This window comes from Misgurnus anguillicaudatus, chromosome 20, assembly GCF_027580225.2.
Source record: "Misgurnus anguillicaudatus chromosome 20, ASM2758022v2, whole genome shotgun sequence".
Taxonomy (NCBI): domain Eukaryota; kingdom Metazoa; phylum Chordata; class Actinopteri; order Cypriniformes; family Cobitidae; genus Misgurnus; species Misgurnus anguillicaudatus.
Window position 1 is genome coordinate 31,168,718 of NC_073356.2, and position 20,126 is coordinate 31,188,843.

The following is a 20,126-nucleotide window of genomic DNA, read 5'->3' on the forward strand; positions in this document are numbered from 1 at the left end:
TAAAAAATAAACTGTGAAGTGCATAGCCTAGCAACTGGTGTTATGTAGTGGCAAAAAGTCTTCATAAGAAAAACTCAGAGGCAAAGGTTCCAGGTGCCAAACAAGGGTGCCAAACCCTTTTTGATTAAAGTTAAGTACAGCTGAACCCCTAATCTAAAATGACGAACTCTGCGTGTTTTGTCTTAACAACAAGCAGTGTTTGTTGGTCTGCTTGATTTCCTCAATAATCGTGGTGAAAACAATCGTGGCATAGTGACAAGATTGCAGCTGGGCCCTTTTTATTACGAAACGAAAGTTAACTGAAGAAATGAAAGTCAACTAAGAAACCAAAAGTTGGCTGAGAAAACAAAACTTAACTGAATGTCATCATGATCTTATATAGAGACAATAATCCAGTGTAATACTATACAGTATATGATCAGAAATATACCCAACAAAAAACTACTAAAATGTTTGTAATAGGTGTTTTTTCCTGAACTCACATTTTGCATGAGTGCTGTAAAACATCTGATGCCTCCTGCCATGCCATGTTTCTAATGATATTGTTTATTTTGTAAAATAGAAATGTGAACATGTAGATATTATCTAATCCATCTATTTAACATAAAATAATATGATTGTTGTGCAATCTTAATACTCTGAAGGAACTAAATGAAATATGGGTTAAAATCAAAATAAAACGAATGCTGTAATGCAGGACTAAAACTTTTGTTTTGGAACGCCACTGTCGGTTAGATGGTTTAGCTGTGTACACCTAAAAATATAAATACGCTTTAGTAAACTGGTTCAGCTGGTTCTAAACGCAGCTGCAAGAGTGCTTACGAGATACAAAGTAGAAAGTATACTTTAGTACAAAGTATAAGATAGTACGAAGTACAATCACAAAAGCCCAAATCTAGTAACACTGCACTGGCTACCATTCAAGTATCACATTTATATGACAATAGTCTGCTTTAATCTGCCTTCATGTGTTTATTACACAAAATGGTTTCAGATACACAGTTTCATGAATTTAGTTCAATTCAGATTCGTACGCGTTTGTTGATGATTTGATTTGTTCATAAACACATTTGAACTTGAATGCTCGTCTTGTAAGTTCATGATTAGAAATGAAAACGTGAACAAAACAATTATATCATTAAAACATAAAATGAAGCATAATAATTTGACAGATAATTTGCAAAATCACAGCTTTTAAAAGTATATTGTAAAACAACAGACCGACTGTACATTCATATGCATTTATCATGACTGTATGCCTTTATTCTGCAACTCAAATGGAAGCAAGAAATCCTAAACATCAGTGTTGCACACTATACACATGGTTTTCACTAGTAAAGCTGAATAACAAACTACTGTATACTTATAACAAACCGTATCATTGCTGTGTTAAGAAAAAGCTAAAATGGAAAGCAGAATTTTTAATATGGACACATAATAAACTTCCACTGCTATACCTTTAAGTTAACAGGCTATCAATTAAATAAACACAAAAAAAAAACTGAAACATGGAAAACAATAATCAGAAATAGTTAAAAATATAGCTGCAAGCAGCGATACGGGGCCAAGCACCTTCAGCTCAATGAGCACCCAAAGCACAGCAAGAAACATACAACGTATCAATCACCCAGGGCGCATTGAGCACCCAAGGTGCATCAAGAATACAAGGCACAACAAAGAACCCAAGGCATAGCAATTACAGAGCAGAACCACTGCAGTGCAGAGAAACTGAAAACATGGCAAAAATAGAACATATGTGAACTAAGACAGGTTGAGAAGAATAGGTGAGAAAGAACAAAACTTTAATGGAAGAAACAAACACTTGCCTCAGGCGAGATTCAAAGCCAAGAACTCCGAATCTCTTAGCATGTGCCTTACTAGATGCACCACCCATTGACACAGTTCAAGGGGCAGCAGAAAAGAGGTTACAGAGATGCAAGCATTGACATATGCCAATCACCAAAGATGCCGAAATGACAGCGCAGAGCAGAAATAACAGAAATACAATGTATATGAGAATCAAAAAGCTCAAGAGAGATTGAAGACAAGAAGATCATTCTGTAGAGTAACGCTATAAAATGTAATATACAGTAATTAACTAAGTCAAAAAGACAACTTCACAGGCACGGTCAACTTTACAGAGGTATTTCTCAAAAAAAAAATCCTAGGTGCCAGAAAAATCTGTTTAGTCATTTCTGTGCGGATTGCTCCAAACATTATACAAGCAGAACCTGGCATAAAATAAACAAAATTTGTAAAAGGAGTAGCGAAAAAATCATTTACCATATGCCTTACAATAACATATGAACAGAATGATGGAAAATGACAAATGAGGTATCGTTGCAATCGGCATAAACCAGTAAATACACTTTCACAAAGAAAATTAATATCAGACAAAGTATTCAGAAGTTATAAGCAGTTCTATAAGAACTGTTAGTTTATAACCCCTAGGTGGCGCCGTACTCTGACTTCCCAGGTACGTTCAGGACATTATGCCGAAGCTCCCTACCTATTTTTGTGCCGATATATCCAATACTTCAAAAGTTAAAGCAATTTATGACAAATTTCAAAATGGCGGACAGGCGGTTCGGTCAAACCCAGCATAATACACATCCACAGATGTGGCATGAGCCAAGGTATCCATAGATACCACGGTTCCAACAATTCAGAAGTTATGGGCAAAAATAGCCTTTTTTTATATCTCATGACACATAGGTGGCACAGTCAGCAAATTTGGCATGGACCCCCAGTTCATGGTCGACATGACGTGTACCAAATTCCATTTCAATTGATGAAGGAATGACTGAGATACAGCTTTTGAAACATTTTTGCGTCAACCTCGTTAAGTTTTCGCATTTATTATGTTTGAACAAAGATAAAAATCAAAATTCTGTTCAGTCATTTCTATGCGGCTCACTCCAAAGATCATCTGTGCCAAAATTCATAACAATTGAACCAAATTTGAGGAGTAGCAGCGAATAAGCGAAATACTGTACATTTCAAAATGGCCACTACCGTAATGGGTGGAGTCTTATTGTATGGCATTAAAAACAATAAGCATGAGGAGAGCAATCACGTGTAGTAAGTAGAATTTTCATAGATCAACCGGAATTTTTGAGCTGCTTGTGGCGCTATAGAGTTACTGCTAGAGACCCCATTTTTGGCCACATGAATATTTATGACCACCATCATTTTCCTACATACGGTTCTTAGGGCTGCCATTGACACCAATGGCTAAGAAGAAGAAGAAAGTTCATTTCCAATAGGTGCCTCAACACCTTCGGTGCTTGACCCCTAAAAAAACCAGAATACTCCTGAATGAGCACAAAATCAGCATCAAAAACCTCAGACAGACAGATGCTGTGACAGTGTATCCAACTCTTGAATCTCTCTGGAAACATCTAGAGAAAACACATAAAATAATGCTCTAGGTCAGTTTTAGATTGGCTTAATGAAGTCAGCTGGAACACATCAAAATATGTGTAATTATTATAGCAGTTAAAAAGCTTGTGGGTTCAATTTCTAGGGCACACACACCGATAAAAACCTTTAATGGACTATTTGGGTAAAAGGAAAATATGGGCTCTTTAAAGACAATAATTTTAAATCTTTGCATTTGATGCATTTATTAAAAATCACTTTTATGATTTTACATTTATTTTGATGTGTACAGGAAGTGGGTTGCAGGTTGTTGATATTAATTAATTGATTTCTTACCCAACAGGGTGATTTTGGCTGAAAGCGAGAGCTCCAGTGATCTCTTTAGCTCAGATTCAAGGGTTTTCTTTATATTCAACTGTGTGTGCAAAATGTATTTAAATATTATGTGCAAAAAAAAATGTAGCAATTAATTCAAACATTGATTATTCATGAGTCTGGCAATAAAATACCTTCAAGTCATTGAACATCTGAAGTACTTTCACTTTAGCCTCATTAAACATTTGATGTTTTAACTGCTCGGTTGTTTCTGATATGATGTCCTCCATCATCTGTAAGGCTCCTTTACCTTTCACCTCTGCAGCTCCTGTAACAGACAACATTTAATATTCATTCCATCTTCGTGAAAATTTAATTGCCTTGCACAAGTAATATTAAATGTGTACATTAGAAAATGATATTGGGGATAAAATATAGGGAAGAGAATTTTTAAATACTAAAAATAATTAATAGATTGTTAATTTGTGCAACCATATTTAGACATAAAAAAATATCTTGCTTATGTGCATAACGATTGTTACTTTTGTAGCCAGGAGCCATTTTGCTGGAAATGGTTGCATAGATTGATGTGTAGATGTCCTTCTTTTTCTCAACAATATATCTGCTGAGCGATGCCTTCAGTTTGTTTTCCTATTCAGAGTGTTGAATTAGACAGATAAACAAATAACATACGGTAATGTTTGAACAATGTTGCAAATATAAAAGATTTCTGCTTTTACGTTTCTGTGACAAACACATGGATTGTGTTTTTAATAATAATATAGCTTATCTCTAATTTCTACATGTTTATTTCAGGACTCTCCATCAGTTATGGCCAACTGTTTACTGCCATTTTTTGTTTTTTGTTTGTGAAAAATTGTCCAGCAGTTTATGTATGAGTAACCCTGTTTCCCTAAGAATTAAATTCAGCTACAGTACATTATCTAAATGTTTAAGTAATCTAAATGCCTCAATAACTGTAAGTAAATAACATGCAGCACCTAACCCTTTTTTCTTTGTTTGGTGTTTTTCTAGTTTTCTTTGTTTCTTGTGCTTTACCCTGTTATGGACTTGGATCCTACCTGTCTTATTAAACCAACTCTGACACTAATATAGTGCTCAAGCCTGTTCTAATGCATCTGGCCTGCTTTTTGAGCAGTCGTTGCATGCTATGTCCTCTATCACAGAGGTCACACATCATTATCCAGGATTGATCTTAAACATTTTATTTCACAATTCAGCTTTTGTCTCTTGAATATCATCAATTTAAGAGTAACATGCACAGGTACAGTAAATGTTAGGATAAATTAAAGAAAGCACAGAAACTCAGGACATCTGAACTCACCTGTGTTTTAATGATGTGTTGTTGCCATGGTGGTATTTGGGAGACATCATAGATAATGGTGAACTTATCAAGCTGGGCTTTCATTGATTTGTTCGACTTGTCCGTGTCCTCAACTCTGAAGCCGAGAATAATAAAATAAGAATAATACGTTTATTTTATACCTTTATAGCTCCTTTTAACAATTTCAAGGACACTTAAAACAAAACAAAAGCAAGACTGGATTGAAAACAAAATAAATTCATAATCAAGTCAATCCAGTGCTGTTGATTATTTTTTCCAAGATCTTTCTGTATCATGACCTTATTCAGCCATTATTTTAAAATAATGTATTTTGTTTATTGAATATAAATTCTACTGTATTTAGAAATACCACAAAATGTTTATTTATAGTTCATTCATTTATTTAAAATAATGAAAGCAGATTGGAAATACCAAAACTCACGGAAAAATCAAATTAAACTCCTCATCAATGTTGTCATACATGTGTTTTGTCAAACACTTGTTTAAATCTATAGGTTTGTCAAAGTTTCTTGGCCAGTAGCATCCTCCTTTCACACACAAAGCTTTATAAATTTTATGGAATCCTCTGTTATCTTTTGGTCGAACCTGAAAGGAAAAAAAACTCTGTAAGCTCTTTTAATTTTACTGATTTGACTTATTTTGAAATCCAGAATTTTATAAGGGAAAAAAAATACTGTATATTTACATATCTAACAAAAATAACAGGAAAACATGTAACTGTGAATATTTATATACATACGTACATTCTCAAGAGTGTTCTTGATCTATTAAACAGTTCTTCACCATTCCAGCTGTTAATTACTACACCAGTCGTTTGAGGACTACCCGGTTTTTAGCAAATTGTCGCCTAATTTTTTCAAAGGTTTTTTTTTTGTTTAAAGGAATAGTCTACTCATTTTCAATATTATAATATGTTATTACCTTAACTAAGAATTGTTGATACATCCCTCTATCATCTGTGTGTGTGCACGTAAGCGCTGGAGCGCGCTGCGACGCTTCGATAGCATTTAGCTTAGCCCCATTCATTCAATGGTACCATTTAGAGATAAAGTTAGAAGTGACCAAACACATCAACGTTTTTCCTATTTAAGACGAGTAGTTATACGAGCAAGTTTGGTGGTACAAAATAAAACGTAGCGCTTTTCTAAGCAGATTTAAAAGAGGAACTATATTTTATGGCGTAATAGCACTTTTGGGAGTGCTTTGACTCGCCTGAAAAGTCCGCTCCCCTTCTCCCTCTCATAATGGGAGAGGGAGGGTGTTACTGCGCCGAGTCGAAGTACTCCCAAAAGTGCTATTACGCCATAAAATGTAGCTCCTCTTTTAAATCCGCTTAGAAAAGCGCTACGTTTTATTTTGTACCACCAAACTTGCTCGTATAACTACTCGTCTTAAATAGGAAAAACGTTGATGTGTTTGGTCACTTCTGGCTTTGTCTCTGAATGGTGCCATTGAATGAGTGGGGCTGGGCTGGGTGCTGTCGAGGCGTCGCAGCGCGCTCCAGCGCTTGCGTGCGCGCGCACAGATGATGGAGGGATGTATCGACAATTCTTGGTTGGGGAAATAACATATTTTAATATTGAAAATGAGTAGACTATTCCTTTAAGGGATGCTAATATGTTTAAGCACCACTCAACAATTAATCATTAACTGAATTGTTTTTTTTGTTAAAGTAAATTTTATTATATTAGATTAAACTTGTGTCTGTGACCCATTAAAAAACAAACAAATGTTTTTTTGGGGTTTATTTTTACATAATTATGCTTTGGTCTGTTGACTAAGAGAATATGAAAATATGGGCTGTTTAAGAGCTGTTATTGTATATTGTAATATTGGTGTTATTTTTAAAAAGACAAATAAAAAATTAGGCATAAGTTTAATATTAATGATGTGTAAAATATGATGTTATTAAGTATTAATTTAATATAGATTTTGTTAAACCCAATTAATAATGATACATTATTGCACTTTCAATGCCAATTATTTGTATTATATAGTCTTTTACCATACCTGTATTTATAGGTTATTTTACAGATTTATTCACGTAAACATTCTTTGTTAAACATAAAAACTTTTTTTAAATAAAGGTATAAGCTGTTTTATTTTGTAATTCCACAGATTTTTGGGCACCCCAGCTGCTGGAGTATTTTTTACATTGTGCGATAAAAATAATTTAGAAATGTTCAAAACAACTTAATCCCACTTACTTTTGATATCATGTCACGTGTAGTCTGAACACATAATCTCACTGATTCTTCTTCACCCTTTGATAGACATTGTTCCAGCTTCTTGTAGTCAATACTACAATCCAACTCCTTCAGTGCCTTCTCTAGGTTCTTCTGCAGATCATTGTGGATTTTTGCCCTTGTCTTATTAAAATACAATAATTACAATAGTGTAAATGATAGATGTTTAGGGGAGTTTGTAAAATTATTTGCAATTGTGATTCATACCATATTTTTATTTGCATCCTGCTGGATCAAATACAAAACTCCTTTGGCTTCATTGACATAATCCCTAGTCAGTCTTTTGTTGATGTTTTTGTTAAGACTCCTGAGGACATTCTGCAGCTTTGGGATCTCTAATGTATATTCAAATGTAGTCAATTATTTAATTGTTAAAGCGATTTCAAATTAATGACAACTCACATAAAAATCATGATACCTGTTTCTGTTGCTTCCAGAACTGATTCATTAAGGAATGCCTTAGAACTTACAGTAAAAACATCAGTGATGAATCTCTTTTTTGAATCCTGAAAAATATTCATAATCATAATGCTGTTAAACCATAAAAAACATCTTAAAAATAAACAATGGTTTGTACAAGTAAGTGCCTATCATATGGTATTTTAGTGAAAATGTTTTGTCAAGTATAGAACCCAAACTTGGGAGCAACTGGTATCAAAGTGATTTGCTCAAGGCCAACATATTGGTTTTGGGAATCGAACTGGTTTTAAGCACGAATCAAGCAAATATGTTAGTAGTGACATAGATCAGTAACAGATTTAAGATTCGAATAACCAAAGAGTTGTTAAAGCGGTTCAGAGTCAACTCCTTTTGAAAGACAATAACTTTATTTTGGACTTTCAGCTGAATGACTTTGATTACACACTGCAATAAAGGTGATTTTAAAAAATCTATTTGAGGGGGCAAGCCTAAACCTATAAACACAGTTGTTTGGACTTTTTATTATTTTATGCATGTCTTTGCTGAATAATAAGTATATTCTAAATATGCATTTACTAGAAATCAAGTTAGAAATTACTAAGTAAGAATGTAGGACAATGTGCCACAGATAATTCTACAGCAAATATCACAAAAATTAGTATGATTGTCACCAAAAAAATCTGCATGTCTGTAACATTCTGGGGTTTATAAAAACACTAAAAAGACATAAAACTGTACATTTATAGGTACAACTGGCTATCACTGCGGCTGGTACGCCAATGTGGAGTTCACACCAGCCGCAAAGAGGCGGCAAGCGCGAGTGATTTACAATTCGCGTCAATACAAAGACGCGAATAGGCATCCTGCGGGCACAGTACGCGCAAATGACGCAGAAGGCGCGGATGGCGGCGTTCTGCGCGAATTGAGCATTGCCGCGGGAAACACACGAGTTGAAAAATATGAACTTTGGCGGAGAATCGCGCCACGATATCCAATCAGGAGCTTGCTCTAGTGACGTGAGAATTTCACGCACGAATGAAGCGAGTAAACTCAAAATGTTCAAGCGTCCAACCCGGTGTGAACAGCTCGTTTTTGCGACCTCTTCCACATCTGGTGTGAACATGACATTAGGGTACAGATTTTCATACCTCTACAGTATCTTTATCATTTGGACCTATTGTGTAACTTTACAGTTAAATGTTTTGTTCCTCGTAGTACATTTTTCTGACAGTGTGTCTGTTTTGATGTCATACCTTGTTTTTAGCTTCAGTTAATTTTCCATGAAGTTTCTCCTTTGCATAGTTGTTTCTTAAAATTAGGCATTTTTTCTTCTGAAAAAGTAATCACCATATGAGAGACTGCAGAAAATATTATCTAATATGACAAATAAATATAAGAGCAGTATTGACTTTGTCCGTTGCTGTTATGCTAAGTAGTTCAGTAACTTATATGGTAAAATTAAACAAATATTTTAAACATTTAGCCTGAAATTAAATTTCAGACATTTTAAATAAAACTTTGGTAATTTCTTGAAAATAGAGTACTTGAAAACAAGAAGTCGTTAAATTTAACTTGATAATATAAATAAAGCAAACCTTTGATCCAATTATTTGTTCACTGGTACCCCAATCATCTCTAAAAAATACACATAAAACAAATATATTACTTGTCCAATTATTTATTTGTTTTATTTTAAGGATATTTATATTGTAGAAATGTTCTGACTCATTATATTCATCTGGATTAATATCATCAGTTTTGGTACAGATGAAGTTTATACGCTTGCACTCTCCTCCTCCTTGTAAGTCTTGAATGCAGTGCTCTATTATTTCCCATGGGTCTTTGTCTGAGACTGCTCGGTTGATGTTACTTACAATCCACACAGATGAGCAATCTTTTAGTTTCTATAATTAAGTATAAGCATAAAACTTTTTTATAAGCTGAAATTAATAGTAGATTGTACAGTATGTGTTTAATTTAACACAGACATTAACAAATACTTAAAAAAGTGTTTAAAATAATTATTTACAGATTTCCAGAGGTCATCTCTGATTTTGTTGGAGTCTCCAGTCCCAGGGAGATCAACAAGAACAATGTGCTCCAAGAGTTCAAGACGGTTTGGGATCTTGATCGTCACGCTCTTCACAAGCGGCCAGTACCAACCACCAGGTTTTGCTTCATTATTTTTTATGTATTGAGCAACCTCGTGGCTAAATTTTAACAGCTGTCAGAAAAAGTCAGTAAGGAAGAGTGAAAATTACAATTATATTATCCTCTAAATTTTTTTTTTAAATAGGCTACTGTAGATCTAAAAGTGGGTCACTGCATAGGGGAACCATTTTTAGTGTTGAAGCACATACAGTATGCAGCACCTGTATATAACCAAATGGTTCTATATCACCACTTATAGTTCTTCATAGGGGCTGTGTAGCACTAAAAATGGTTCCACTATGATTACGAGCTTTTAGTGCTGATTAATACACATTTTTAGCAGACGAGTCCGGGCCAGTTCCGGCCCGGAATCATCTGCTGTCTGGGTTACATCTGTGTGGGTGTCTCCATTTTGTTTCTCTCTCTCTCTCTCTCTCTCTCTCTCTCTCTCTCTCTCTCTCTCTTTACTATCCCTTCCCAGGATTATCCCGGACAAGCACCCAATCAACTTAAGTTTTGGTTTAAACTTATAAAAAACAAGTGGAAATAGTCTCACTTCATTTTTTAAGTTAAAGTAACATAAAATGTTGATTTGACAAAAATCCTGCATATTTTTACAGTGTACATAAGTTTTACAAAAACATTCACAACTTACAGTTTGATTTGAGATTGTCTTCTTCCTAGTAGACAAAACCTGATCAATTTGAGTATATTTGTCATCTCTCTTAAGCTCTTCCGATGTTTTTCCTTTTGCATCGGCTCCATACAGCGCAGTGATTTTATCTTTAATAGTTTCTGTCATTTGATTTTCCCCATCCTCATTTTCATCTGATAAAGCAACCTCATTTTCCCATTCCTACAAAAGTACACAGCATACAAGAAAGCACACGTTATACAGCCATTATTTTACTCTGTGTTATTTAATTTATTGAGTCAAAGTCTTAGCAAACCTCTTCAGAAATGAATTCAATCTCTGCTATGTAGTTTAAGTCATTCAGGTTTGCTTCCACCTGAGTTATAACAGATGTACATGCACCAAAACCACCAGCTGGCAGTAATAAATTTACACCCAGTACTGCGTTTAATAAGGAGCTTTTTCCTTCTCCTGTTCTTCCAAATATTCCTATAGTTTCCTTCCTTATGTTTTTATCCATCCTCTTTATCTTTGAAATGGCATCCCTGTGTACAGAGTGGATGTCATTGAACATAGCCTTCAAAATGAAATGCAAATGAAATGTAAAATAATTTTAAACACTTACAATATGTAGGTTTTTAATGTAGTCATTGTGTGGTCTGTGCTCTTTATGGCCTGAATTTTCATGTTAACTCTCTCAATGATCTGCTCTGCTTTCTTCTTTATGTCCATATCTGTGTTCCATGAATAAAATACAATTCATAATAACAAGTATGTACACTATTATTACTTTCTTAAATTCTACATTTTATGTAAACCACAAAACTTTGGTAAAGTGCTCTCTTTATTCTGAAAGCACTTAAAGGGATTTTTATTGTCTGAGAAATGTATTCATACTCAATGAACTCTTTTTGTCTGATTCAGAATAAACTTGCCTGTGATCAGTTGTGACGGAGCTCTGTCATCTGATGACTCATCACGTTTTCTTTTAATACCTGACAGAGAACTCATAATAATCAATCATTGTCTTATATTGTAAGCTGTACAGATGAAACACATATTGAGGTATTGATTAAATTGTGATTTAATACCATAACTCATGACTGTGTTGTTGGTGGAAAAGCCTGGAAGAGCAAAACAGTACAGACTGATTTTAATAATTGTATGTTTATAAAAGGATTTAATCTTTTTCACATACAGTATGCCCCGCACAATGTATGCACACTTTTATGTATATAGACAGAAGAGAACTGAACTCCATGAGAACTGATTTTTGATTATGGGCATTTTAGTACTGCAATAGGTTTATAAAAAGCTACTAAACATGTAAATCAAAATGTAATTGAAACTGACTATTGCAATAACACAAAAATCATATCATCTGGAAATATCTTTTGTTTTATCCTTGAAACAACCCTTAAAGGGACACTCCACTTTTTTGAAAATATGCACAATTTCAAAGCATCTTGGGCGCTGTTGCTATTTTCCCGCTGAAAGGTTTGGGGGCTTTGAAATCGGACCCAAGAAACGCAAGCAAGGTCCAACCCCAAAGTACACTTACAAATCAAGTTCATATACATTAAGGTTTCTTATGAAAACATTTTAATTATTATTTGCATAAAATAAACGTAATACAGCCACACAACAAACTTATGAAAATATTTTCATCGTTATTTGCATGAGAATTTTTTAACGCAGCCACACAATAATTAAAAACTATCACCACAATGCTCATCACTATGATTCCCCTTATCTCATGTGTTAATATTTTTTATTGTAACAATTTATGATTTGCAAAAATAACTGTTGCATCTGTGTAGATTAGATAAGCAAAGTGTGTGCGCGTTGTGCACGCTATACATTATGGTCAAGCATGCGCCCTTAAAATAGCATAATGAACCACACGCAACGCGCCACTGACTTTAGACTATTTTTTTTTGGTCAGTGACGCAATTGTTTTTTGAAACTGCAAAATAGCATCAGGGATGGTTTGCGCCGCAACACGCCTCTGAACCGCCCAGGGAGCGCAAGTTCATTCCCTAGTTTGCCGACGTGCGTCTGTGGAGGGAAAAACCCACTGTGCGCCGGTGCAAAATACGAATGATACATGCGTCACTGACAAAGTCAATTGCGCTGGGTGCAAGATCGGGCCCTTAGTCTTAAACAATCTGAGCTCAAACAGATTCTGGGCCTATTTTTCTATTTATCTGATTATTATAAAATGTTACATCAGATGTCGTACCTGATAAACTGGGCCATGACAGTGGCATTGGAGAGATTTGGTTTTCAAGAGGTTGAAAAGATGTAGAGGGTCTAAAGAAATCAAAATAATGACAGTTTTTACAATATTTTAATTTTTAATAGTATGAAACCTCAATGCTAAATAAAAAGATAGGATACTTTATTATTCAGTATGAACAATTTATTATGTTATTTGAAGCAGTTTCATGCAATGAATGAAATGTTGATAATTAATCAAAATGACTATAAGGCTACTTACTGTTCAGATTGACCTCTAAGTGCTTCCTCTCTCTCTTTAGCCTTCTCATACGTGGCTATAACAAGATATGAATTTATATAGGAGTACTTCTTTTTCAAAATTTAAGTAGATATAGAAGTCATAAGAAATTATAGATTGTTGAACATACAAATTAATGTTTTAATTTCACCCAATTAGATCTTGAAACCATGTTTACCAAGGTTTCCTTGAGATAAGTTATTGTTATGATTAAATGCTTCCTCCTGTCAATGTGGGATGAACATCTGCCTTAAGAGTTAACTTTGCAATGAAAAGATGTCTATATTTATTGACTTGCCACTGAAACAATATACTGTACAATTTTTCATCTTTACCGTGTACTTCATGAAAGTCAATATTTAGCATCTCCCATGGGTTTTCTCCTCTGGCAGGTTCAAGTCTGTTCTTTACGGCTTCTGTGCACATCTTTGGTGACTTGAATGGAGGCCAGTAACATTGTGTCTTTTGTTCATTAAGCCAGTTTGTTGGTATCACAGTCAGCTCATCTGATTCTTTCAGGGTAATGACGGCATAAATACTGTGTGTGACACAGACAGAATATTTTATTTGAACTGATTTATAGATCTGCATCAGTGAACATTTCATTATTACAAAAGCATATAAGTATACATATAAAATATTCCACACGATGCCATAGAAGAACATGCACAGAAGCTTTCTGTTGCTTACGAAATGTTTTTTTTTTTTTTTTGAACCTTTGACAAAAAAATCAAATGTTTTTTTTCAATGGCATTGCTTGAAACTTTTGTACCACATACATTTTTTTCTTTATTTTTTATTTTTTTTTGTCAAATCAGTGTCCTTGTATTCAACAATGCTTACCCATCTGCCTGGGCTCTTTCAAGCTCCTTTTGTTGCTTTTTAGCTTCATCATAATTGTCTGCAGAAAGATTTTTTGTTACAAAAAACATGAATATAAATATATATAACTCTATATAACTTTTAAACAGAGATTATTACCATATTCTGCATGAAAGCGAATATTTAACATCTCCCATTCTCTTCCTGCTGTTGAAGGCTCAATTCTGTTTCTAACAGCTTGCAGTAACTTCTCTGATGATTTGAATGGAGGCCAGTGACATTGTGTCTTGTCTGTGTTCAACCAATTTGATGCTGTTACCATCATTTCATCTGTATCAAGGAAGGTTACGACGGCATACATAGTTGACCTAGTGGAAAATGAAGAGAGCTTAATAACCTAATGACAAAGTCAATGGCAGTGTGCACGCTGTATAAAAGGACAATAATAACATAGAAGTGAAACCTTTCAAACTGCGCTATACAATAGAGTAAAAATGACAATAATAACATTTTGCATGTAGGTGGTGACCACGAGACTTGGCTCTCTTCAGTACTTTTTTCTCTTATCAGGCGGTTTTCTTCTGCTTTATCCCAATCCTCAACCTCAAACTCACTGTCCTGGTCCAGTCCATTTTCTCTAGGTAATATCAAAATGTCATATTCTTCATCAGGACTGTTTTGCACAGTAGCCCGTACTTCATCCAGGTTCTCAGGTAGAATGCAAGCAATCACACTTTGTTTGAAAACATACAATGCATGCTTTTCTACATCCTTTAAGAGCCTTGAGGTGTAGCATTTTAGTGCTAAAGTTATGAGTACTGGAGTCAAAGGGCAGCCTTGACGTGGCACATTGTCATGTGCTCCTCTAACAAGGCTTTCAGCAGCAAAGAAGTATTGAGACAAGTTTGGGTTTGATTTTATATTCTTCTGCAACTCTTCCTCGAGACAAGACAGTATTGTTTGTGCCGTGAGTGTTTTGGGAGTGATCAGGACTGTATTTGAGTCTTTTGGTATCCGTCCCCTTGACTGAGACTCCAGGAAGTCCTCTAGACGTCTTGCTAGAATCGTTGCAATGATGAGATATTCAACGTTGAAAAAGTGTTGACTGTTGTCATGTGGACTTCTCACGGATTTATTAAAGTAAGTCTCTGAGAGGTTAAATGTACCATTTAAGATACGGTAATAAAGCACCTTTATGTATGGAATCACATTTTGAATTTTCTCTTTATAGGAGGAAACTGGAATGCCATCTGGTCTTGGTGTATCTGACACTTGAAGAGAATTTACAGCAGAGACGATGTCGACCTCACTGAGTGCATGCGAGCTTTCTTCATGACTAAGCAGTTGAGAGAGTGATGCTATCTGGAGATCTTTATATAAACTGTCTATGAAAACATTGTTGATCTCTAAATACAAAGGCTGATGGTCAGGTCTCTCAGGTGCTCTGATGTCACAACTTTTGACACGCCACATACATTCTTCTGGAATAAAGAAGTAATCCAGTCTTGATTTAATAAAGAAGTTATCCAGTCTTGATGAAGCGTCACCTCTACAGAATGTATAATTCTGCTCTACAGGGTTTTCTCTTCTCCAGATGTCCACCAGCTGAAGAGACTTCATAAAGTTTTCAACAAAGGGAAGCAGTTTATTGTGAGTTTGGTTTTTTAACACCTTGTTGGTTTTGCATTTCTTGTCAATAAAGGGATTGAAAACAGTGTTGAAATCTCCACCGATCACCAGTAACCCTGTGGTCATCGACTGCAGGTAGCTTGAAAGTTTATCAAGGGTTTTAGAGTCAGTTTGATGGTTATAAACACTAACTAGTGTATACAGCTGATCTTGCAGTCTACATTTCAACACAACATAACCTCCACAACTATCCTTTTCAACACTGATGTATTCAAAGTCTAGTGTTTTCCTAACAAGTATAGCCGTTCCTCTTTCAGATGAGTTATGCTTTGTGAAATAACAATTCCACTCATTTGTAAAGCATTCAACAATTTGATCATCTCCTTCCCCAATGTGCGTCTCTTGTAGGAAAACAACATCAGCATCCTGTAGTTCTGTCAGTTTCTGATGTCTTCGTTCTTTTAATCCATTAACATTCCAAGTGATGAAATGTATGCTTCCTTTACCCATTGTCTCTTCCACTCTCGTAGACTGCAGATCCATATCTACATTAGTTCTGTCAAAACAAAGATGGAGGAAGGGTAGGAACTGAACTTAAAAAACGATATATTTTATATCTGATATAATTGTTGAGACTTTCACAAAACATTGAAAGTGCTGGAAATATTTCCATCTAACACATGCTGGAGCTTATTTCAATTAGCTTATTGTTGGATTGAACACCTGCACCAAATCTACTATAAAAACTGTACCATTACAGAACCTAATTTTTCCCTTTCTGTCAGTCATTAGACAAGAGGGTAAGTCTGCTGGTTTGGGGAAGCTTCTCTTCCCTGTCCACCATGCACCTCTTTAGGTGTGCAAGGATACTTTACCCCCATGGCTTTATTCATAGCTGGTTGACCACCCTGCCAAGCCACAAACCATCCCTGTCTGAGGCAGTGAAGTAGATCGCTCCCTTAGTTCCACAAGCACGACCTAATGAAGCATGGTAACCACTTCCCAGTCATGGTGGCTAATCAGGATGATCCATCTCAGCTACGCAATAGAGCAAGTCCATTACAGCCTGTACTTCATTGTCTCAAAAAACTTTTTTAAGTTGAAAAAGCTTTAATTGTTAGGTGTTAACAATTAAAGTGATTTTCTAAAAGGTTTATCACCATACATTTTTACTTAAAGTGAAAAAAAAATTAAGAAAAATTTAAGTTGAAAAAACTATAATTTTTAAGTTACCAACTGAAGTCATTTTTTAAGTATCCGGGGGACGGGGGACATGTCCCCCACTTTTAAAGTCGCTTGTTCAGTTTTTTTAAACACACGTTGTCATCGCCACTGAAGAGCGAGACTGAGCAGGACAAATATGCCTGTGTTGACAGGGACGCCATAAGGGAGGGAGGCTTAGAATGATTCTTAAGGCCCATGAACTTTTTAATACCCCAGCCATGGACTGTGCCGCATACGCAACCCCCTTAGCTGGGCCCTCTCTCCATTGCTCCGCCTCGCGTTTTAGCCGAGTGGCAACCTTCAGATCTCTCACAAATAATCAATAACAACAGAGTCCTTTTAGAGTAGTTTATTTCTGATAACAAATCAAATTAACAACACTTAGATTACCCTAGTCTAAATCATAGCTAAAGCGTTATCAAAAATTACATTGAGCTAACGTTACTGTGCAAAATCTTTAGTAAACCAAAACGTGTTGTTTTCAACAAGGTTCTTGTTCCAAAGTTCAGTTTAGCCACTAACCAGACCATTAAACAGAGACCGGAAGTTAAGTTCCATCCAGACCATAGACTGTAAAAAAATATGGACTTAGTCGTCACCTATTGGTTTCTGAAGATCGTTTTTGAAGCTTAAAGTAGGCGTTGCCTGCCGTCGTCATCGTGCATCACTCGCCAATATCCGAAAATGGGTAAAGAGGCGGGATGTGGGTGAAGCTGAGGTGGCTGGTTGCTGAAACCATACCCGCCTAGCTCGATTCTAGTGACCGCAGTGGCTGTTTACCCCTCACTCAAGTGGCCACGCCCTTAATTATGCAGAACTTTCTCTAGCGGCCAGTTGATGAATTGCAGTTTAAGTCACTTCGGTATTGGCTTCATCAGAGAGATTGGAAAGTTGCCCCTCGGTCCAGACTCATAACCGCAACAACACGTTTGCCCCCTAGAGTCGCTGTAGAATACTTGCAACTGTCATAATTTCCCACTCTAGTACACCTCCGAAGATAATCAGGTAATGTTTCACAATTTCATACATATATTAGGCTACTGCATAGTCTACTAAACTACAGATGATGGTAATAGGATAATAAGAAGTTTATTCCAAGTGTAGAGTGCATATAATAATAAAGTACCGCGTTTGCTGGCTTATAACATCATTTTTACATGATTGCAGCTAAATCAAAAGTAAACAGTCTATAGTCTATGTCTACTGTATCATTTCATTTGTGTTCTTGTAAACATTACAAAATGCCATTACATTACAAGGTTAATTGTTTACGTTGCATTATTTCATAACATTGGTCGTTATAATGTCACTATACATGAATTGCTATTTATCATAATAGTTTGCAAATTGTGCATGTTTACACTATTTACAACCTCTAGGCTTATTTGTGTCCTGATAATTATGTGAGATATTGACAACTGTTGTCATGATAATCGCATGACATACTACAAGCAAGCGCAACAACATACAACATAGACCGCAAACAAGTTTACATATAAGAGATTTACTTACTAGTCAATCAACAAGATCGCCAGATCAGCATCCCATCCAGTGCTGTCTTTTAGCTCACGCCAACGAGTAAAAACCTGACCGAGTAGGGCTCTTGTCTGCTTCCTAACGCGGTCAGATTCTCTTTTCCTTTTTCTTACTCTCTTCCGAACGCGCTTTCTTAACTTTTATATCGTTTAGCCTCACGTCTCAAATTTCGCGTGCAGTTGTTGTTATAGGCTTGATCGACTTCCTTTGCAGCGCTGCAAGAAACGACAGCCGGATGACATCAAAGTGCCGTCTCGGATCATTCTCGTGGTATTTTGACGTCATCCGGCGGTCGGTTCTTGCAGGGCCACACGAAGTCGAACAAGCCTAACGTGTGTGACGTCGTTGCCGTAAAGCAAGTCGTGATTCTTGCGAGATTTGTCAGGGGCGGTTCTCTCAAGCTTGCATTGCTGGTTTTGGTAGCGGCATCCTCCCCGAGCTTCAACAGGAGGATGATTCGCCCTACTATGACTTTGTTTACCACCGAAATAAATTTGAAGCTGTTATATTAAGGTAAAATAAATGCATAGTGTGTCTTTAAACAGATCAAGTTTATATTTAATACATTATGGTGATTTTATGTAGAAAACAGTAAATCACAAATAAATCTTAAACATAATTTAGTTACATATTCTTCTTGGCAGAATCTATCAATATAAATAACTTAATTATTTCCTTTAATTTGCATCACCATAGTCCCTAAACATATGTAAATTTTCCCCATTTTGTGACCCCACACACTTCTCAAACTAAAGTTACACCCTTGAGTAGATCCAATTTTCACTTATTACAGTGTAGGGTACAGTAAGTGTCTACACTCAGGCTTGCTCCACCCAAATCTCGTGACATGAATCAGTGGTCATGGTGTTTCTTACAGGTACTATAGACCATTGTGCAGGATTTAAACAACACTGGTCCAGAAGCACTTCCTCAAGTTTTTTAGTTCACATTTATTTAACATTTTAATTTAGTGCTCAATTTTCTGTTGGTTGTATTGTGTTCTAATAATAATATAAACATTTTAATATTATATTACAGGAAGTGCTTCTGGACCAGTGTTGTTTACAAAATGGTCTATAGTGTCACGTCATCAACACAATGTCGAATGAGCAACAGAAAGGGATCTCTGGTTACGACCGTAAGGTATGTTCCCTGATGGAGGGAATGAGACGTTATGCCACAAGCACTCATTTGTCAGCTGTTTGGCCGGGAACCATCTTTTCCTCAGCACAAAGCCTATGGTACATGTCATCTTTCTTTTTTGTCTTTGGCTTTACAGTAACAACCCAACAACAAAATGCCTTAAATGTCTTTTTGCAATCATATTTTTGGTTGTCCTACATTTGCACTTGCTAGTTAAAATATGCTATAGACAATTATCCGTACCACATAGTCATATGAAAGTCCCCCGTAATACAAAATCACATTCAAGTGTAAATGTATTTTAAGGTTTAGGGTTTAGGCACTCCAGTGTAAACAGTTATTACTACCTTTTCATTTTAAAAATATTTAGGATTTCACTTCTACATATACCCTATGGATACAATAAAATTCATTTTTATATAATTTACACTTACTTTTTAACTATAAGTAAGATCAATAATAAAGTAAGAGTTACCTTTTATGTGTCAGGGTTATCTCTTCAGGAAAGGACGCTGCTGTTGATTCTGCTGTTAAACTAACAAGTTCCTGGTTTTCACAAGCCACGCCAAGTTTTGTATGCAGAGGTGTGGCTTGTCAGTGTCAGTTAAGGTGCACGGTTGTTTGAGGATGTGGATAAGGTTGATGATATGGTCACAGTGATGCCAGAGAAAAACCATTTTGTCAAAGAAGCATTTCTTCCTTACCTTTTTGCAATCTGAAGAACCATTTTTGAAATCGAAG

General features: G+C 35.7%; 1 protein-coding gene across 1 annotated transcript; it reads right to left on the reverse strand.

The window, feature by feature from the left end:
• Window positions 1-478: 478 nt before the first annotated feature.
• LOC129456035 (uncharacterized) lies at window positions 479-19,932 on the reverse strand. Its single transcript, XM_073858514.1, has 25 exons — window positions 19,861-19,932; window positions 14,362-16,038; window positions 14,013-14,221; window positions 13,875-13,932; window positions 13,367-13,569; window positions 13,014-13,068; window positions 12,756-12,826; window positions 11,605-11,637; window positions 11,449-11,508; window positions 11,139-11,247; window positions 10,830-11,058; window positions 10,535-10,735; window positions 9,758-9,952; window positions 9,454-9,632; window positions 9,324-9,363; window positions 8,982-9,059; window positions 7,727-7,814; window positions 7,516-7,643; window positions 7,270-7,431; window positions 5,484-5,647; window positions 5,042-5,156; window positions 4,239-4,347; window positions 3,891-4,024; window positions 3,718-3,796; window positions 479-3,401 (listed from the first exon to the last, which is right to left on the reverse strand). Exons 2-25 carry the CDS (start codon window positions 16,023-16,025, stop codon window positions 3,346-3,348), a joined length of 4,419 nt encoding a protein of 1,472 aa, XP_073714615.1. The 5' UTR covers window positions 16,026-16,038; window positions 19,861-19,932; the 3' UTR covers window positions 479-3,345.
• Window positions 19,933-20,126: the final 194 nt, after the last annotated feature.

Excerpts from the sequence above, each read along its gene's own strand:
- LOC129456035 (XM_073858514.1), bottom strand. The coding sequence starts at position 16,025 with ATGGATCTGCAGTCTACGAGAGTGGAAGAGACAATGGGTAAAGGAAGC. Across the intron at positions 14,222-14,361 it reads TCACCACCTACATGCAAAAT|GTCAACTATGTATGCCGTCG; the intron begins GTTATTATTGTC and ends ATTTTCCACTAG. Across the intron at positions 7,815-8,981 it reads TAACTGAAGCTAAAAACAAG|GATTCAAAAAAGAGATTCAT; the intron begins GTATGACATCAA and ends AATATTTTTCAG.